We start from the raw sequence: 17,735 nt of genomic DNA, 5'->3' as shown, positions 1-17,735 counted from the left end.
CAATTTCCTCAGCAGACCTTCTGGGAGGCCTTGATGGCCACTGATTAATTCTTAACACGGTCTTCATCAATGGTTTCTACTCAAGGCTGGTCAAAGAGAGTCAGTCTAACAAATTAGAGGCCCATCATTCATGCAGCAGTATTTGACTCTTCCCAGTAGGCCCATCTTCCATTTTGAACGTTCAACATGGACTTTATGGTTTCAAGAAGGACCTCATGGTTTCAAGATGCCCCTCGAAGTTTCAAGATGCACCTTAAAAGTTTCACGATGCACCTCAAGCTTTCAAGATGCACCTCAAATTTTCAAGATGCACCTCAAAAGTTTCAAGATGCACCTTAAAAGTTTCAAGATGCACCTTAAAAGTTTCAAGATGCACCTCAAAAGTTTCAAGATGCACCTTAAAAGTTTCAAGATGCACCTTAAAAGTTTCAAGATGGACCTCAAGGTTTCCAGAGGCACCTCAAGGTTTCGTGAGGGCCTTCCTACTGGAGGACCTCAATGAAGCCTTCAAGTCTACATGATCCTGTAAACAACGGTGGTGTCTTCTCCACAGGCGGTAGGACCAAGGGTCATCGGCTGCAGGTCCTTTCAGCAAAAGTTCTCCAGGAGACCAGGTCCTACTTGAAGGTCTTCTACAACAGGTAGGCTAAGGCACGCCAACATGGGCGGGATCTCTCTCATTGGATGGAAGGGAGTCGTTCTTCTCTTGAAGGACCTGGACAGAGGTCTCGTGTAGCTTTCTCCTCGCCTTGACCTCAGGAAGACTTTGGAGCTTCAGGATGGGGTTCACCTCAGTTTCTCGACCCAGATCCTTAGCAGCTGTCCTGGCTTCGCCGATCTTGTTACGAATGGCTACCTCGGATTTATAATCTTTCTGAAACTCCTTCAGGAGTTCTAAAGCCTCCCGGTATTCCCGCCAATTCTCCTTTTTCCTCCGCAAGACGCACACTGAGGGAAATGGAAGAGAACCATCATCAGCCGCCTTCTAACCCAGATAGATTTTGCAAAGCCACCCACCCATCCGAACCCGGCTTATCGGGTGAGAGAAGCCGGTAAAGTAACCTGCTTAGTAGTAAGTTCTCAACGTATGACCGTACTTGAAGCTGGATTTATAGCTGTAGGTCATTTCGATTGCAATTTGGGGCATCGTGAGACTGGATCCAATTTTTTTTTTATATTTTTGCGGCAGTTGTTAAGCAAATGCTGCAGCCGTTAAGAATCAATTTCCCCCAATGGGTATATTTTGCTTAGCGAGTGTTCCAAGTTATGACCAGCCAGAAAAAAAGGGATTTATATTTAAAATAGAACTGGAAGGGACCTTGGAGGTCTTCTAGTCCACCCCACTGCTGAAGCAGGAGATCCTATACCATCTCAGATAAGTGGCTCTCCAGTCTCTTCCTAAAAGCCTCCAGTGATGGAGCACCCACAACTTCTGGTGGCAAGCTGTTCCACTGGTTGATTGTCCTCACCGTTAGGAAGCTTCTCCTTAATTCCAGGTTGTTTCTCTCCTAGATTAGTTTCCCTCCATTGCTTCTTGTCTGGCCTTCAGGTGGTTTGGAGAAGAGGTGGACCCCACCCACTTTTTTGTGACAGCTCCTCAAATATTGGAAGACTGCTATCATGTCCCCCTAGTCCTTCTCTTTGTTAGACTAGACCAAGGGGTCTTCAAAATTGGCCCTTTGATGACTTGGGGACTTCAACTCCCAGAATTCCTCAGCCAGGCACGCTGGCTGAGGAATTCTGGGAGTTGAAGTCCACAAGTCACCAAAAGGCCACGTTGGAAGACCCCTGGTTCTATGTCATAAAGGTGGTAAAATGGCTCAGTTCATGCGACCAATCTAATGTTGTGACCCTTTTTGCAGTAACCGTAAAGTTGTTGAGCGAACCAACAATTCCCTATAGGTTGGATTTTACTGAAAACTAGAAGTAGAGTAAATTTTTTGCCAAGAACTGGTTGAGGAATTCTGGGAGTTGAAGTCTAGGGGGTCTTCCAACGTGGCCCTTTGATGACTTGTGGACTTCAACTCCCAGAATTCCTCAGCCAGGCACACGTGCCTGGCTGAGGAATTCTGGGAGTTGAAGTCCACAAGTCATCAAAGGGCCACGTTGGAAGACCCATGTCTTAAAGAATCCTGGCTGAGGAATTCTGGGAGTTGAAGTCCACAAGTCATCAAAGGGCCACGTTAGAAGACCCCTGGAACTAGACCAACCAGGTTCCTGCAGCCGTTCATCATATGATTTAGCCTCCAGGCCTCTGATTCTCTTCGTGAAGAGACCTAGGAGATGCTGCTGCCTTTCCCTCAAAGAGATCTGCAGCAGATCCCCTCTTCCGGGTCTCCCCAAAGCCCCCTTGGATTGACTGTCAGCCTTGGGGGTCCTTCTCGGGCGGCTCTGGAGCTGCGTCCAAGCCCTTCAGCCCTTACCTGGTCCAGGGCTTTTCAACCAGTGGTACGGGTACCACCTGTGCTACATTGGCACCTGGCAGGTGGTACGTGCCCATCCTAGGAAAGTGGTAGCGGGGGAGGGGAATGAGCTGAACCGGTGGCAGCACCGCACAAGCCGGAGCGAGAGACGGCTGGAGCTGCAGGGCTGTCGGGGCTCAGCGGAAGCGCCAGGATCCAGCTGGAGCTCAGCGCTGATCCTGTTGCATCTGCTGAGCCCAGAAGAAGCGCCGATCAGCTGGAATCTTGCAGCATCTCCAGGGTCTTCTGATTGACATTCAGATACTTGGCAACCGATTCATATGTATGACGGTCACAGTGTCCCAGGGTCACGTGAAGTGACCAAAACCTGCTGCAACCACCCAGCAGAAGGGGGGGGGAATAAAAACCAAACACCCCCCCCACCCCACCCCCGCTGCCAATCCTCACAACCATGAAAACCTCGGACAGGTGGAATAGCGTCGCCGGGCGGGCGGGCAGGCATCTTGCTCGGGGGGAGGCACTTTTTTCAGGGCCACTGTAACGTCGAACAGTCACTAAGCCAACTGTTGTAAGTCGAGGACTACCTGTACTTCATCACTTTTTTCCTTTTTTTTTTTTTGGGTTTGGTCATCCAAGTTTTTGACCCCTTGCTAGGCGACTGGTGGTGCTCGGATGTTGCCGTATCCTAAAAGCGGTGCAATGGGTGAAGAGGTTGACAAGCCCTGACCTAGAGGGATGTGGAGAACGTTCGTGGGCTTCCTCAGCTCCAGCAGTATTTCTTCCAGCCGTTCCATTCTGCTCTTCCGAGGCTTTGGCGCAGGGACCCTCAAAACCTGTCAGAAAATAAAAGGAACGGTTGCCGGAATTGGGGAGGTCTGGTTGAAGGAAGAGAAGGAACAGGGGCGACAGGACAGCAGCCTTCCAGCATTTGAGGGGCTGCCGCAAAAAATTGGGGGTCAGCCTCTTCTCCAAAGCACCAGAAGGCAGGAGAAGACGGAAACTCATCAAAGAGAGAAGCCACCTGAGATAATAATTAAAAAAAAAGATATACTGGAATGTGCAGGGATGGATGGGTTAAGGTTAAAAATTAAGAGACAAAGAAGAAACGGAATATTATAGGAGACGGGACTTACCAATGGTTAGCGGATCAAGACAGAGGTTAGAAAGTTGGAAATAGGAGAATAGGTGGATTACGTGAGCCGGATGTATATCACTAATGCTAATGTGGCTAATATTATTTTTACTATTTTGTTGGCCGTTTCCTAGGATATGATTGTATTTTGATAAGATTATTATGAACGGGACGATCGTTATATTTTAATACTGGCATGCCTACCTAGACAACACACTGTTCAGTGTAGAAATGGACTTATTTTTAATAATAATAATAATAATAATAATAATAATAATAATAATAATAATAATAATAATAATAATAATAATAATAATAATTTTAAAAAAGAGAGCAAGCAGCCTGGAACTAAGGAGAAACTTCCTGACTGTGAGAACAATTGACCAGTGGAACTACCTGCCTCCAGAAGCTGTGAATGCTCTAACACTGGAGGTTTTTAAGAGGCTGGACAGCCACTTGTCTGAAATGGTATAGGGTTTCCTGCCTGAGCAGGGGGTTGGACTAGATGACCTACAAGGTCCCTTCCAACTCTGTTATTCTTCCTTCCTTCCTCCCTCCCTCCCTTCCTCTGTCTTTCTCTCCTCCCTTCCTTCCTTCCTTCTCCATCACTGGGTTTTTTTAAGAAGAGACTGGACAGCCCCTTGTCTGAAATGGTATAGCTTCTCCTGCTTGAGCAGGGGGCTGGACTAGATGACCTCCAAGGACCCTTCAATCATCATCATCATCATCATCATCATCATCATCATCATCATGGACAAGGGGTTCACTTCATGACTGCTGATTTACATAATGACGCATGGTGATGTCCCACTTAACGACCAGCAAGATTTACGACTATTTCACTGAGAAGTCTGACGGAGGCCACACAGAGTTGGCTGGATCCAGGATTTTTAATTTAATTTAATTTTAATCCCATTTATATCCCGCCCTTCTCCGAAGACTCAGGGCGTCTTACAATCTAAAGCACAAATCGATGGGCTTAGCAACAGCCTTCATTCTATGTATCTGCCTGCTTCTTGTCCCACTCAACACCCCCCCCAAAAGCTTCCCTCTCCGTGGGGCTCCTGACCTTCTTTTGGGCGGACACGTAAGGCTTCTGGTAGCGGTCCAGCCGGGCCTTGGGGTCGCGATAGACCAGAGGGTAGCGGAGGGCCTTCTCCAAAGCCTGGACGTTTTGTTGTATGCCTGGTTGAAAAGACAGACCGAGAAAGTCTTTGGTGGAAAGAGAAAAACACCCAGCTCAGAGAGCACCAAGGCACCCACAGTCTTCCTCCTCCTCCTCCCCCCTTCTAGCTCTGATGATGTTCCCTAGTTGGGTCATGAAACGTCTGCAAGAAAAGCACCCAGCTCAGAGAGCACCAAAGACCCCAGTCCTTCCTTCCTTCCTTCCTTCCTTCCTTCCTTCCTTCCTTCCTTCCTTCCTTCCTTCCTTCCTTCCTTCCTTCACTGATGAGGTTCCCTAGTTGGGTCATGAAACGTCTGCAAGAAAAGCACCCAGCTCAGAGAGCATCAGGGACCCCACAGTCCGTCCTTCCTTCCTTCCTTCCTTCCTTCCTTCCTTCCTTCCTTCCTTCCTTCTTCCTCCTCCTCCGCCTCCCTTCTTGCACTGATGATGTTCCCTAGCTGGGTCATGAAACGTCTGCAAGAAAGCCTCCAAGCTCAGAGAGCACCAAAGACCCCACGGTCCTTCCTTCCTTCCTTCCTTCCTTCCTTCCTTCCTTCCTTCCTTCCTTCCTTCCTTCCTTCCTTCCTTCCTCCTCTTCTCCCTCCCTTCTAGCACTGATGATGTTCCCTAGTTGGGTCATGAAACGTCTGCAAGAAAGCCTCCAAGCTCAGAGAGCACCAAAGACCCCACAGTCCTTCCTTCCTTCCTTCCTTCCTTCCTTCCTTCCTTCCTTCCTTCCTTCCTTCCTTCCTTCCTTCCTTCCTTCCTTTTTTTCCTCCTCCTCCTCTCTTCTAGCACCGATGATGTTCCCTAGTTGGGTCATGAAACGTCTGCAGGAAAACCACCCAGCTCAGAGAGAACCAAGGTCACCACAGTGATTGTCCTGAAGTAGAAACTTCCTGACCATGAGAACAGTTAACCAGCTTCCGGCCAGAAGGTGTGAATGCTCCATCCCTGGACAGCCCAAACTTGTCTGAAATAGTACAGCATCTCCTGCTTGAGCAGGGGGCTGGACTAGAAGACCTCCGAGGTCCCTTCCAGCTCTATTCTGATTGAGTGATTTCGTTTTTTTTAATGCCTTCTATACTCTTCCCGAAGGGAGGCAGTGGCTCAGTGGGTTAGGACGCTGAGCTTGTCGATCGGAAGGTCGGCAGTTTGGCGGGTCGAATCCCGAGTGCCGCGTAACAGAGTGAGCGCCTGTTACTCATCCCAGCTTCTGCCAACCTAGCAGTTCGAAAGCACGTAAAAACGCAAGTAGAAAAATAGGGAGCACTACGGTGGGAAGGTAACGGCGTTCCGTGCGCCTTTGGCGTCTAGTCATGCCGGCCACATGACCACGGAGACGTCCTCGGACAAGCGCTGGCTCTTCAGCTTTGAAACGGAGATGAGCACCGGCCCCTAGAGTTGGAAACGACTAGCACGCATGTGCGGGGGAACCTTTACCTTTATTTATACTCTTCCCATCAGACCAGCCCGTGCAACCAACCATCCTGTCCCCCCCCTCAAGTCTCAAACAAACCGAGATCAACGCACCATCATTGCCCGACATTGGCCAACTGCTTCCTCTTGAGAGATCCCGAAAGGTGTGTGTGTGTGTGTGTCTCTCTCTCTTCGGATCTTTTCCAGGTCCCCCTCCCCTCTGAACCGAAGCTCTTCAAAGCCAGACAATTGGGCACCCCAACCCACAACGAAGCGCAGAGGGGGGGGGTCAGCTTACCTTTGGGCTCCACAAAATCTGAGCCAGGGTCTCCTCCGAGCAGATCTTCGTAGCCCCTAAACCTCTCTGGCACTGGGGGGGCCACCTTCCCCGAGCTCCGCTGGGTCCCCCGGGAATCCAGCGATTCATCTACCTTGCACCCATAGAAGGAAAGCAGGGGGGGGAAGTGATCACTACAAACTCGGGTATTTTAAAATGATGCCTTGTCTCACTGGGGAGCAGAGGCTTTTCAAGGTGCAAAGAAGGTCAGAATAAGAGAGAGGGGCCTTGGAGGTCATCTATCCCAGCCCCCTGCTCAAGCAAGGGGCTGTCCAGTCTCTTCTTAAAAGCCTCCAGGGATGGAGAAGGAAGGAAGGAAGGAAGGAAGGAAGGAAGGAAGGAAGGAAGGAAGGAAGGAAGGAAGGAAGGAAGGAAGGAAGGAAGGAAGGAAGGAAGGAAGGAAGGATAACAGACTTGGAAGGGACCTTTGGAGGTCTTCTAGTCCATCTGCAGACAGATGGCTGTCCAGTCTCTTCTTGAAAACCTGAAGTCATGGAGCAAGCCACGACTTCTGAAAACCAGCGGTCATGCATCTTAGCAATCATACGTTGCTGTCGGTTTCGTTGTTAATTGCCACGTCTTTATATGTGTCTTTTTGTTTTATTCTTTTATGATGTTGTTTGCTTTTGGATTGCAAGCTGTCCAATGTCAGGCGATCTGGGGGGCTGTTTTTGGCTAGTGGTTTAAAGAGCTGGCCTGGAAACCAGGAGACGGTGAGTTCTAGTCCCGCTTTAGGCATGAAAGAGAACTAGGTGACTTTGGGCCAATCACCAGGAGACGGGAAGTTCTAGTCCCGCCTTAGGTACGAAAGGGAACTGGGTGACTTTGGGCCAATCGCCAGGAGACTGTGAGTTCTAGTCCCGCCTTAGGCATGAAAGCTGGCTGGGTGACTTTGGGCTAATCACTAGGAGACAGTGAGTTCTAGTCCCGCCTTAGGCATGAAAGCCAACCGGGTGACTTTAGGCCAATCAACAGGAGACAGAGAGTTCTAGTCCCACCTTAGGCACGAAAGGCAACTGGGGACTTTGGGCCAATCACCAGGGAACCATGAGTTCTAGTCCCGCCTTAGGCATGAAAGCCAGCTGGGTGACTCTGGGCCAATCACCAGGAGATGGGGAGTTCTAGTCCCGCCTTAGGTATGAAAGCCAGCTGGGTGACTCTGGGCCAATCACCAGGAGATGGTGAGTTCTAGTCCCGCCTTAGGCATGAAAGCCAGCTGGGTGACTCTGGGCCAATCACCAGGAGATGGGGAGTTCTAGTCCCGCCTTAGGTATGAAAGAGAACTGGGCAACTCCGGGCCAGTGGAGCCCCTTAGACCTCTGTCTTGGGATGCTTTGATTTGCTTCCCTTCATGCAAATCAGGGAGTGTGGACTGGATGACCTCAGTGGGCCCTTTCCAGTGCAAAGAGTTTAGGGAAACGTGGCATCCTTCTCCCTTCAAAACGGGGATCCGTGAGGAACCCCAGTCGTATTTCCCCTTCTAAATTAAACAAAAACAAAAACAAAATTACGTAAATATTACACCCAGAGTACGAGTCACCTTCAAAGCTCATTGTTGGCTTCTTGTTCCTTGTCCTGCGAAACAAAGTCTTCTGCTCTACCTAGAGACATGTTGGGGTCATTCAGCTAGTCCTCGACTTACGGCAGTTCGTTTAGTGCCCGTCCAAAGTTACAATGGCCCCGAGAAATGGGACTGATGACCTTTTTTCAGCCTTACGGCTGTTGAAAAGTCCCCACGGTCACGTGTTCAAAATTTGGACGTTTGGCAGCCGGCTCCTATTTATGACGGTCGCAGCGTCAGGGGTCGACCTTCTGAGAAGCAAAGTCAAGGGGGGGGAGGGGCAATCCAGATTCACTTAACAACCGGGTGACTCACTTAACTGCAGGGATTCGCTTAATGACTGCGGCAAGGAAGGTCGTCAAACGGGCCAAAACGAATGTCTCACTTAGCGACAGAAATTTAGGGCTGCACTGTGGGTGTAATTTCGAGGACTTTTTATACCCTGGCGCCGTCAGCGTTGCCAGCCTGGCCTGGATCTACTTTGAAGAGGAGATCCATTACCCCAAGGGACTTGGAACGGCCGTTGTAGCATCCCCATGATCAAAATTCAGCCCCCTGGCAACCGGCTCCTGTTTACGACGGTCGCAGCCTCCCAGGGTGGGGTCAGGCGACCCCCTTTTGCGACCTTCTGACAAAGTCAATGGTGTGTGTGTGTGTGTGAGGGGCCAGATTCACTTAACAACCGGGTTCACTCACCGACTGCGGCAAGAAAGCCACTAAAACGTGGCACAACTGACTTAAAAACTGTCTCGCTTAGCCACAGACGTTTGGTGAGCTCAATTGTGGTCGCTAAGCCGAGGACTCCCCGCCACCGGGCATCCCCCCCAGCTCACCCACCTGAGTGATGAAGATGGGCTGGGTGACGCCTTCCCCGCTACTACTCGTGAGCACCTCCTCCGCCGCGGACGTGTCCTCCTCCTCCTCCTCCGGTTCTGGAGGCAAGGCGTAGGCCTGGATCTGGGCAAAGAGTCCGTGGAGTTCTCTGGAAACGGATCGGGAGGCTGGGACCGACGGTTGTGAAGGCATTGGCCCCGGGGACAAATCCTCCAAGGTCCGGCTCTCCTCCTGGCCGTGGTCCACGAGAGGAGAGCTTGCAGATCCCGGGTGCTCCTCTTCCTCGGAAGACGCCGAGAGATTCATATCCTGGAAGCCCGCGGTGGGAAGCTGAGAAGATCCCTCTTGGTCTTCGTCTTCTTCTGAAGAAACGACCGGCAAGGCAGCCTCTGGGGGGGACCCGTGGGCTAGATCCTCCCCACTGGGAACGGAGATGGGCCTGGACTCCTGCAGGTCTTCGTCTTCCGCAGAGGATTCTCCTGGCGGGGAAAGAGGCACCCCCAACTCTTCTCCAAGGCCACCTTCAGACGATACCAATGGTTCGGTTCCTTTCCGTTCTGGCAAAGACGTCGTAACGGATGCCGACTGACTAGGCTCTGCGCCAGAAGCGGTGGAGAAAAGAGTCTTGGCTCCACCTTCTTCTCCTTCAACAATCTGAACCACTTCTGATTCGCTCTGTCCCTCCGAAGGTGAGTTTGGAGGTGCAAGGAGTTCCCACTGTAGCTCTGGGGGGGGATGTTCTCCTGGAGATGTCCAGGTGTAAGGGACGAACTCCGACACGTTCTCTGGAGCCTCAGAGAGAACCTGGTCTGAGGATGGTGACTCTATGATCGGGGGCAAACCGGAGGGTCCTCGGGAAGCCGACCCAGAGGGCGGACAGAGAACTTCGGAATTGCTTGGTCCCGACAAGGGCTGAGAGGCGGGAACTTTGCCAGCCAGGATCTGATCAAGGGAAGACTCGCTCAAAACTTCGCTTTCACGGGACAACTCCTCCAGGGAGGAGCCCGGGGTCAAGGGCTCGATGTACAACGTGCTCAGCGAGGTGGACCTCTCCTCCCGCCGAAGAGGGGCTAGGATGGGCCGATCAAGGTCGTAGACGAGAGAAGAGGACGGGCTCAATGCAAGGTCTTGGGAACTGAGTCTGTTACTCGGATCCAGCTCGGATCCCGTCCACAGCTGCCAGAAAGTGGTCTCCACAGACGTCTCGGCCGGCAGGGGGCGCTTTCGGACCTTGGGTAGCTTGGATTTAATCTAAACAGACACAAGAGAAGATCAGGGCAAAGCGGGGATCGTAACGGCAGTAGCCTCAACCTCCTGACGTTTGTGCAGAGATTCATCTTCTAAGCATCTCTTAGGATGCTTAGAAGAGAACTTTTGTAGCTCAGGGTCAAATGGGGTGGGGTCCCTGGTGCTCCCTGAGTTTGGGGGTTTTCTGGCAGACATTTCATGACCCAACTAGGGAACATCGTCAATGCTAGAAGGGAGGAGGAGGAGGAGGACCACCATTCTGGGGTCCTTGGTGCTCTCTGAGCTTGGTGCTTTTCTTGCAGACGTTTCATGACCCAACTAGGTAACATCATCAGGGCTAGAAGGGAGGAGGAGGAGGAGAAGGAGGAGGAAGGACTGTGGGGTCCTTGGTGCTCTCTGAACGTGGCTGTTTTCTTGCAGACGTTTCATGGCCCAACTAGGGAACCTCATCAGGGCTAGAAGGAGGAGGAGGAGGAGGAGGAGGAGGTGGTGGTTTCATGACCCAACTAGGGAACCTCATCAGTGCTAGAAGGGAGGAGCCATCCTAGTTGTGGCCTCTACGAACCAAATGGTCCCAACTTCCCAGCTCTTCCCGATTCCTCCCACATGCCAACCTTTGACAATCTCGGCTGGTCCCCAATTTCTGCTGGATTAAAGCGTTTTTACCACCTAATTTCTCCACGTTTGTACCTCCCGGTTCGCTTTGATGGGTATAAAAATGCGTGGCTTCTCCAGCTTGGAAACCTTTTTCCGAACCAGTTTAATTCCAAGTTTGTCTTGAAGGAAGCTGGTGAGCAGCGGTGGGTCCCCTTGGGGGGCAGGGAGGGAGAGAGGAGAAGGAAAGAGAGGTCAGTTTTAAACACCTGGCCCCCCAAATTCCTCTTCCTTTACAGATAATCCTCCACTTACGACCCGACACAAAACGACCGTTCCAAACGACCATTCCAACTGCCTAAAAAAAAAAAGGTATGGATGATCTGGAGTCAAAGTTGTGACAGCTGTCTGTCACCCATACTGTTCAGAATTCACATGATCGCATTTGGGATGCTCGGCAACCAAGCACCACCAAACAAAAATGTCGATCCTGGGATGACTCGCTGTAGTAATTCAGGAGAATGGAATAGGAATAGAATAGAATAAGAAATAGGATAGAAAATTAGAATAGAATAGAATTACAGAATAAAATAGAAATAGAATAGAAAATAGAATAGAAATAAAATAAGACCCAGATTGTTGGGGGCAATTAAGCTGACTTTGTAATAATGCCGCTGGGTGTGTGTGTGTGAAAGCCCTAACAAGCAGGCATATACATAGAATGAAGGCTACTGCTAAAGCTTGTAAGCCGCCCTGAGTCTTCGGAGAAGGGCGGGATATAAATGGGATTAAAATAAATAAATAAATAAATAAATAAATAAATAAATAAATAAATAAATAAAAAAATGGCATGGCATAGAATAGAATAGAAGCCTTGGTGGAGCAGTGGGCTAATGCCTCCCTAAGTAACACCAGCTGTCTGCAATTAGTGCAGGTTTGAGTCCCACCAGGCTCAAGGTTGACTCAGCCTTCCATCCTTCCCAGGTAGGTAAAATGAGGACCCAGATTGTTGGGGGCAATAAGCTGACTTTGTAATAATGCCACTTGGGGTGTGTGTGTGAAAGCCCTAATAAGCAGGCATATACATAGAATGAAGGCTACTGCTAAGCTTGTAAGCCGCCCTGAGTCTTCGGAGAAGGGCGGGATATAAATGGAATTTTAAAAAAAATAGAAAATAGAATAGAAATACAGAATAGAATAGAAATACAGAATAAAATAGAAATAGAATAGAAAATAGAATAGAAATAAAATAGAAAATAGAATAGAATTACAGAACAAAATAGAAATAGAATAGAAAATAATAGAAATAAAATAGAAAATAGAACAGAAATATAGAATAGAATAGAAATACAGAATAAAATAGAATAGAAATAAAATAGAAAATAGAATAGAATAGAAATAGAATAGAAATAGAACAGAGATAGAAAAAAGAATAGAAATACAGAGTAGAAGAGAAATAGAAATAGAAAAGAAATAGAATAGAATAGGAAGAGAAACAGAATTGAACTGAACAAAACAGAATAGAAATACGGCATAGATTCACTGCACTTCAGTGTTGCACTATACCAGGGGTAGGCAACCTCGGCTCTTTTATGACTCATGGACTTCAACTCCCAGAATTCCTGAGTCAGCTGTGCTGACTCAGGAATTCTGGGAGTTGAAGTCCATGAGTCATAAAAGAACCGAGGTTGCCTACTCCTGCACTATACTATGGTATTTAATATGGTTACAGCTCTAGTCATACGTCAAGGACCACCTGTGTTTGCTTTTACAGAACAGGGAGACTCTTATTCCAGATAGAATCTGGGGGCGGAGTCAAAAGAGGCATCAGCCTAGAATCCCTACATAGCCACAAATAATCAAAGTCCAACCTTCCTCGAATTCCGGGGAAACCTTATCTTAAAGGTTAGTTGAGAAGATTCCTGTATCACGTTTAGAACGGTCGCAGCCTCCCGGGGTGTGTGTGTGCGTGTGTGTGTGTGTGTGTGTGTCAGGTGATCCCCTTTTGCGACCTCCTGACGGGCAAAGGCAAGGGGAGGGAAGCCAGATTTGCTTAACAACCAGGCGACCAACTTAACAACTGGCAGGGATTCACTTAGCGACGGTGGCAAGCAAGGCGGTCAAATGGGCCGACGCTTGGTGAGCGGTTTTCTCGCTCGGCAACGGAAAATCTGGGCTCAGTTGTGGACGTAAAGTCGAGGACGACCCGTATAGCGACCGATGTCCTTTCTTCCAGGATGGAAAGGGAGAGATTTTTAAGAAGCCCCCTCTAAATTTCTTCCGTCTCTTCGCTGCCCTTCGGCTGGCCAAAGGCCGAGTGGGGCGGTCCTTCTGCCCCAGAGAAGCCCCTCCCCCCACCCGTGGCCCCGGGCCGGTGGTACCGCTTCTGGACATGGTGAACGGGTTGCCGTAGAAGGTCAGCTCCGCCAGGGAGGGGAAGAGAGCCACGGCCAGCAAGTCTTCTTCGTTCTCAATCTGCAAATCAATAAAGGCGAAAAGGCCAACCTTGATTCTAGGCCTCTGTTTATACAAGCCAGGATTGTATGTATTAGATTAGATTAGATTAGATTAGATAACCTTTATTGTCATTTTTTTACTGTTGGCACAACAGCACACATTAAAAATGAAATTTGGGGGGCGGGGCGGCTTGCCAGCTATTCCTGGGGCCTGGTGGCCAAGAGGCCATGGCCCGGCACTGGGCCATGGACCGTAGGTTGGGGACCCCTGTACACATACATAACACCCGTTTAAAGATGCTGGCTCATGTTAATAATACTAATAACTATTATACTATTATACTATTATTATCATTATTATCATCATTATTATCATCATTATTATTATCATCATCATCATCATCATCATCATCATCATTATTATTATTATTATTATTATTATTATTATTATTATTATTATTATTATTATTGTGGGACTTCCGAATACAGACAGATCTCCATTTGGAACACAACACGCCAGATATCGCAGTTGTAGAGAACCGAAGCGTACAGTTGATTGATATCGCTGTACCAGGAGATGCCAGAGTCGAAGAAAAAGAACTGGAAAAAATTACGAAATACCGCGACCTGGCCATCGAAACTGCGCGATTATGGATCAAACGCGTAACGGTGACACCCATTGTCATCGAGACACTGAGAACTATGTCCAAAAACTTTGCAAAAGACATCAAGAAATTGCAGCTTCCTGCAATCACTCCAGAAAAGGTACAAAAAAACTGCGCTACTCGGAACATCTTACATTTTAAGGAGGTACCTGGTTGATAGCTAGGATGCTGGCAGCAACCCGTGTCAACTATTAGTGCCAGTCAACATGAGTGTTCAGCTGACTGAGTTTCATGTTTTATGGATAAAAGTTATATAATAATAATAATAATAATAATAATAATAATAATAATAATAGTTGGAAGGCACCTTGGAGGTCATCTAGTCCAACCCCCCGCTCAGGCAGGAAACCCTATACCATTTCAGATAAATGGCTGTCCAGTTTCTTCTTAAAAACTTCCAGTGTTGGAGCACCCACAACTTCTGGTGGGAAGCTGTTCCACTGGTTAATTGTTCTCACTGTCAGGAAGTTTCTCCTTAGTTCCAGGTTGCTTCTCTCCTTGACTAGTTTCTATCCGTGGCTTCTTGTCCTGCTTTCAGGTGCTTTGGAGAATGGCTTGACTCCCTCTTCTTTGGGGCAGCCCCTGAGATACTGGAAGGCTGCTATCCTGTCCCCCCTCGTCCTTCTCTTCATTAAACTAGACAGACCCAATTCCAGCAACTGTTCTTTATATGTTTTAGCCTCCGGTCCTCTAATCCTCTTTGTTGCTCTTCTCTGAACTCTTTGTTTAAATGCATTGTACACTTTGAGAGCAAGCAACCAGATTCCATTTTTAATGAGTGCCGTTGTACCCACAGGGGAAAAAAAATGACAATAAAGGTTTATCTAGAACAGCCAGTCCACGGACCACAGGCTGAGAACGGCGGCTTCCCACCATTTCCAGGTACCCGTCGCCCATCCGGCGGTTGCAAAACTTCCGCCTGGCTGGGAGCAGCATCCGAAGGAGCCCCCACTCACCTGGTTGTTGGCAAGGCTGAGAAATCTCAGCTCTGGCAAGGGAAGGACGAATTCCGCGGGGATGCTGGCACAAGGGACCTTGGACTCCTTAAGAGGGGATGGAGGCCTTTCCTGGGAGAAAGAGAGGAAGACATAAGGAGGAATTTTCTGACGGCGAGGACAGTCTACCAATGGAACAGGAGTTGCCTCCAGATGTGGTGGGAGCTTCATCCCTGCAGGCTTTCAAGAAGTCCACAAGTCATGAAGGGGCCAAAGTTTCCCCCATGCTGGCTGAGGAATTCTGGGAGTTGAAGTCCCCAAGTCATGAAGGGGCCAAAGTTCCTCCTTGCTGGCTGAGGAATTCTGGGAGTTGAAGTCCACGAGTCATGAGGGGGCCATAGTTCCCCCATGCTGGCTGAGGAATTCTGGGAGTTGAAGTCCACAAGTCATGAAGGGGCCATAGTTCCCCCATGCTGGCTGAGGAATTCTGGGAGTTGAAGTCCACAAGTCATGAAGGGGCCATAGTTCCCCCATGCTGGCTCAGGAATTCTGGGAGTTGAAGTCCACAAGTCATGAAGGGGCCATAGTTCCCCCATGCTGGCTGAGGAATTCTGGGGGTTGAAGTCCACAAGTCATCAAAGGGCCAAGTTTGAGGAGCCCTTGACTTGTGGACTTCAACTCCCAGAATTCCTCAGCCAGCGTGCCTGGTTGAGGAATTCTGGGGGTTGAAGTCCACGAGTCATCAAAGGGCCAAGTTTGCAGACCCCTGGATTAATTGCTCACACTGTCAGGGAATTCCTCATTAATTAACTTTACCTGACCCTTGATTATACAGCACTGATCTGCAATTCCAATGTCAATATCCATTTCCCCCACCCGGAGCAATTCTTCGGAAACAAGGACGTCTCCTATTTTGTTCCAACCACGCACACCCACAAAAAAAGGCCTGGATCTCCTCAGGAAAATCTGCCACCTCGCCGAATTCCTGCTGTGAGGCACAAAAGCCCAAGCAAAGAATCTGAACCCATTACCTGAGCCGTTTCTTCCGGCGGTCTCGTCTGAAAGACGACTTCTGTTGAAAAACGTGAAATTAACATCAGGGCACTGGAAAAGGAGGAGGAGGAGGCTGCTCCTAAGATGCCAGCGAGCCTGAATCTGTTTTGGACCTCGGCCGTGAGGACATTTGGGAAGGTCTGCAACCTCCAGCCTTTCCTGCAGGGTCTGCTGTGTCACTATATTTGACTTACAGGGTGGCCCGCAAAAACTCTCGACCAAATAATGTTACACATAAAAGAAAATCCTGGGATTGGGGTTGTTGTCTGTATGTCTGATCCCTCCCTCCCTTCCTCTCCGTCTCTTTCACACATATCTATCTATCTATCTATCTATCTATCTATCTATCTATCTATCTATCTATCTATCTATCATCTAGATCTGTCTGTCTGTCTATCTCATGTCTCTTTATCATCCACCCACCTATCTGTCTGTCTATCTGTCTCTAACATCTAGATCTGTCTATCTATCTAATCTATGTACTGTATGTATCTGACCTCTCGTCTTTATCATCCATCCATTCATCCACCCACCCACCCACCTATCTACCTACCTGATTCTCTCATCCATCTATCTATCTATCTATCTATCTATCTATCTATCTATCTATCTATCTATCTATCTATCATCTATCTATCTATCTATCTATCTATCTATCTATCTATCTATCTATCTATCTATATCTATCTATCTATCTCCATCCATATCTATCTATCTATCTATCTATCTATCTATCTATCTATCTATCTATCTATCTATCTATCTCTCCATCCATATCTATCTATATCTATCTATCTATCTATCTATCTATCTATCTATCTATCTATCTATCTATCTATCTATCTATCATCTAGATCTGTCTGTCTGTCTATCTCATGTCTCTTTATCATCCATCCACCCACCTATCTGTCTGTCTGTCTATCTGTCTCTAACATCTAGATCTGTCTATCTATCTAATCTATGTACTGTATGTATCTGACCTCTCGTCTTTATCATCCATCCATTCATCCACCCACCCACCCACCTATCTACCTACCTGATTCTCTCATCTATCTATCTATCTATCTATCTATCTATCTATCTATCTATCTATCTATCTATCTATCTATCTATCATCTATCTATCTATCTATCTATCTATCTATCTATCTATCTATCTATCCATCTATCTATCTCCATCCATATCTATCTATCTATCTATCTATCTATCTATCTATCTATCTATCTATCTATCTATCTATCTATCTATCTATCTATCTATCTATCTATCATCTATCTCTATCTATCTATCTATCTATCTATCTATCTATCTATCTATCTATCTATCTATCTCTCCATCCATATCTATCTATCTATCTATCTATCTATCTATCTATCTACCTATCTATCTATCTATCATCTATCTATCTTATCTATCTATCTATCTATCTATCTATCTATCTATCTATCTATCTATCATCTAGATCTGTCTGTCTGTCTGTCTCTGTCTCTTTATCATCCATCCACCCACCTGTCTGTCTGTCTGTCTCTTAACATCTAGATCTGTCTGTCTATGTATGTATCTGACCTCTCTCATCTGTCTTTATCATCCATCCATCCATCCATCCACCCACCGACCCACCTACCTACCTGATTCTGTCTCATCTATCTATATATCTGTATCTATCTATTTATCATCTTTCGTTTACCATGTCATCTATCTCATCTATTTGTCCATCCATCCATCCAAATAACCAAGCTCAGAGAGCACCAAAGATCCCACAATTCTTTCTCCTTCTCCTCCCCTCCCCCTCTCCTTTTCCTTCTCCTCCAGACCCTAAGCCCCCTCTAGCATGGATGATGTCATCTAGTGTGGTAGCAAAATGTCTGCAGGAAAACAACCCAGCTCAGAGAGCACCAGGGACCCCACTGAAG

General features: G+C 47.9%; 1 protein-coding gene across 2 annotated transcripts in view; it reads right to left on the bottom strand.

Moving 5' to 3' along the window:
- Window positions 1-633: 633 nt before the first annotated feature.
- The window catches only part of XRRA1 (X-ray radiation resistance associated 1), a 27,550-nt gene continuing 10,448 nt past the window's right edge, over window positions 634-17,735 (bottom strand). The window contains exons 9-17 of one of the 2 annotated variants that reach the window (XM_083362100.1): window positions 15,801-15,841; window positions 14,791-14,901; window positions 13,095-13,188; window positions 10,810-10,928; window positions 8,875-10,122; window positions 6,438-6,570; window positions 4,625-4,740; window positions 3,151-3,256; window positions 634-948 (exon numbers count right to left, since the gene is read on the bottom strand). In XM_083362100.1, the coding sequence (XP_083218226.1) occupies window positions 647-948; window positions 3,151-3,256; window positions 4,625-4,740; window positions 6,438-6,570; window positions 8,875-10,122; window positions 10,810-10,928; window positions 13,095-13,188; window positions 14,791-14,901; window positions 15,801-15,841 (2,270 nt within the window). In that variant the 3' untranslated portion in view covers window positions 634-646. The remainder of the gene's footprint in view (window positions 949-3,150; window positions 3,257-4,624; window positions 4,741-6,437; window positions 6,571-8,874; window positions 10,123-10,809; window positions 10,929-13,094; window positions 13,189-14,790; window positions 14,902-15,800; window positions 15,842-17,735) is intronic. The other variant, XM_083362101.1, reaches the window with a different exon arrangement.

Source organism: Vipera ursinii (assembly GCF_947247035.1).
Source record: "Vipera ursinii genome assembly, chromosome: 4".
Classification (NCBI taxonomy): domain Eukaryota; kingdom Metazoa; phylum Chordata; class Lepidosauria; order Squamata; family Viperidae; genus Vipera; species Vipera ursinii.
Note: the sequence above shows the minus strand (reverse complement) of the source record. Positions and strands in the feature narration are given on the sequence as shown.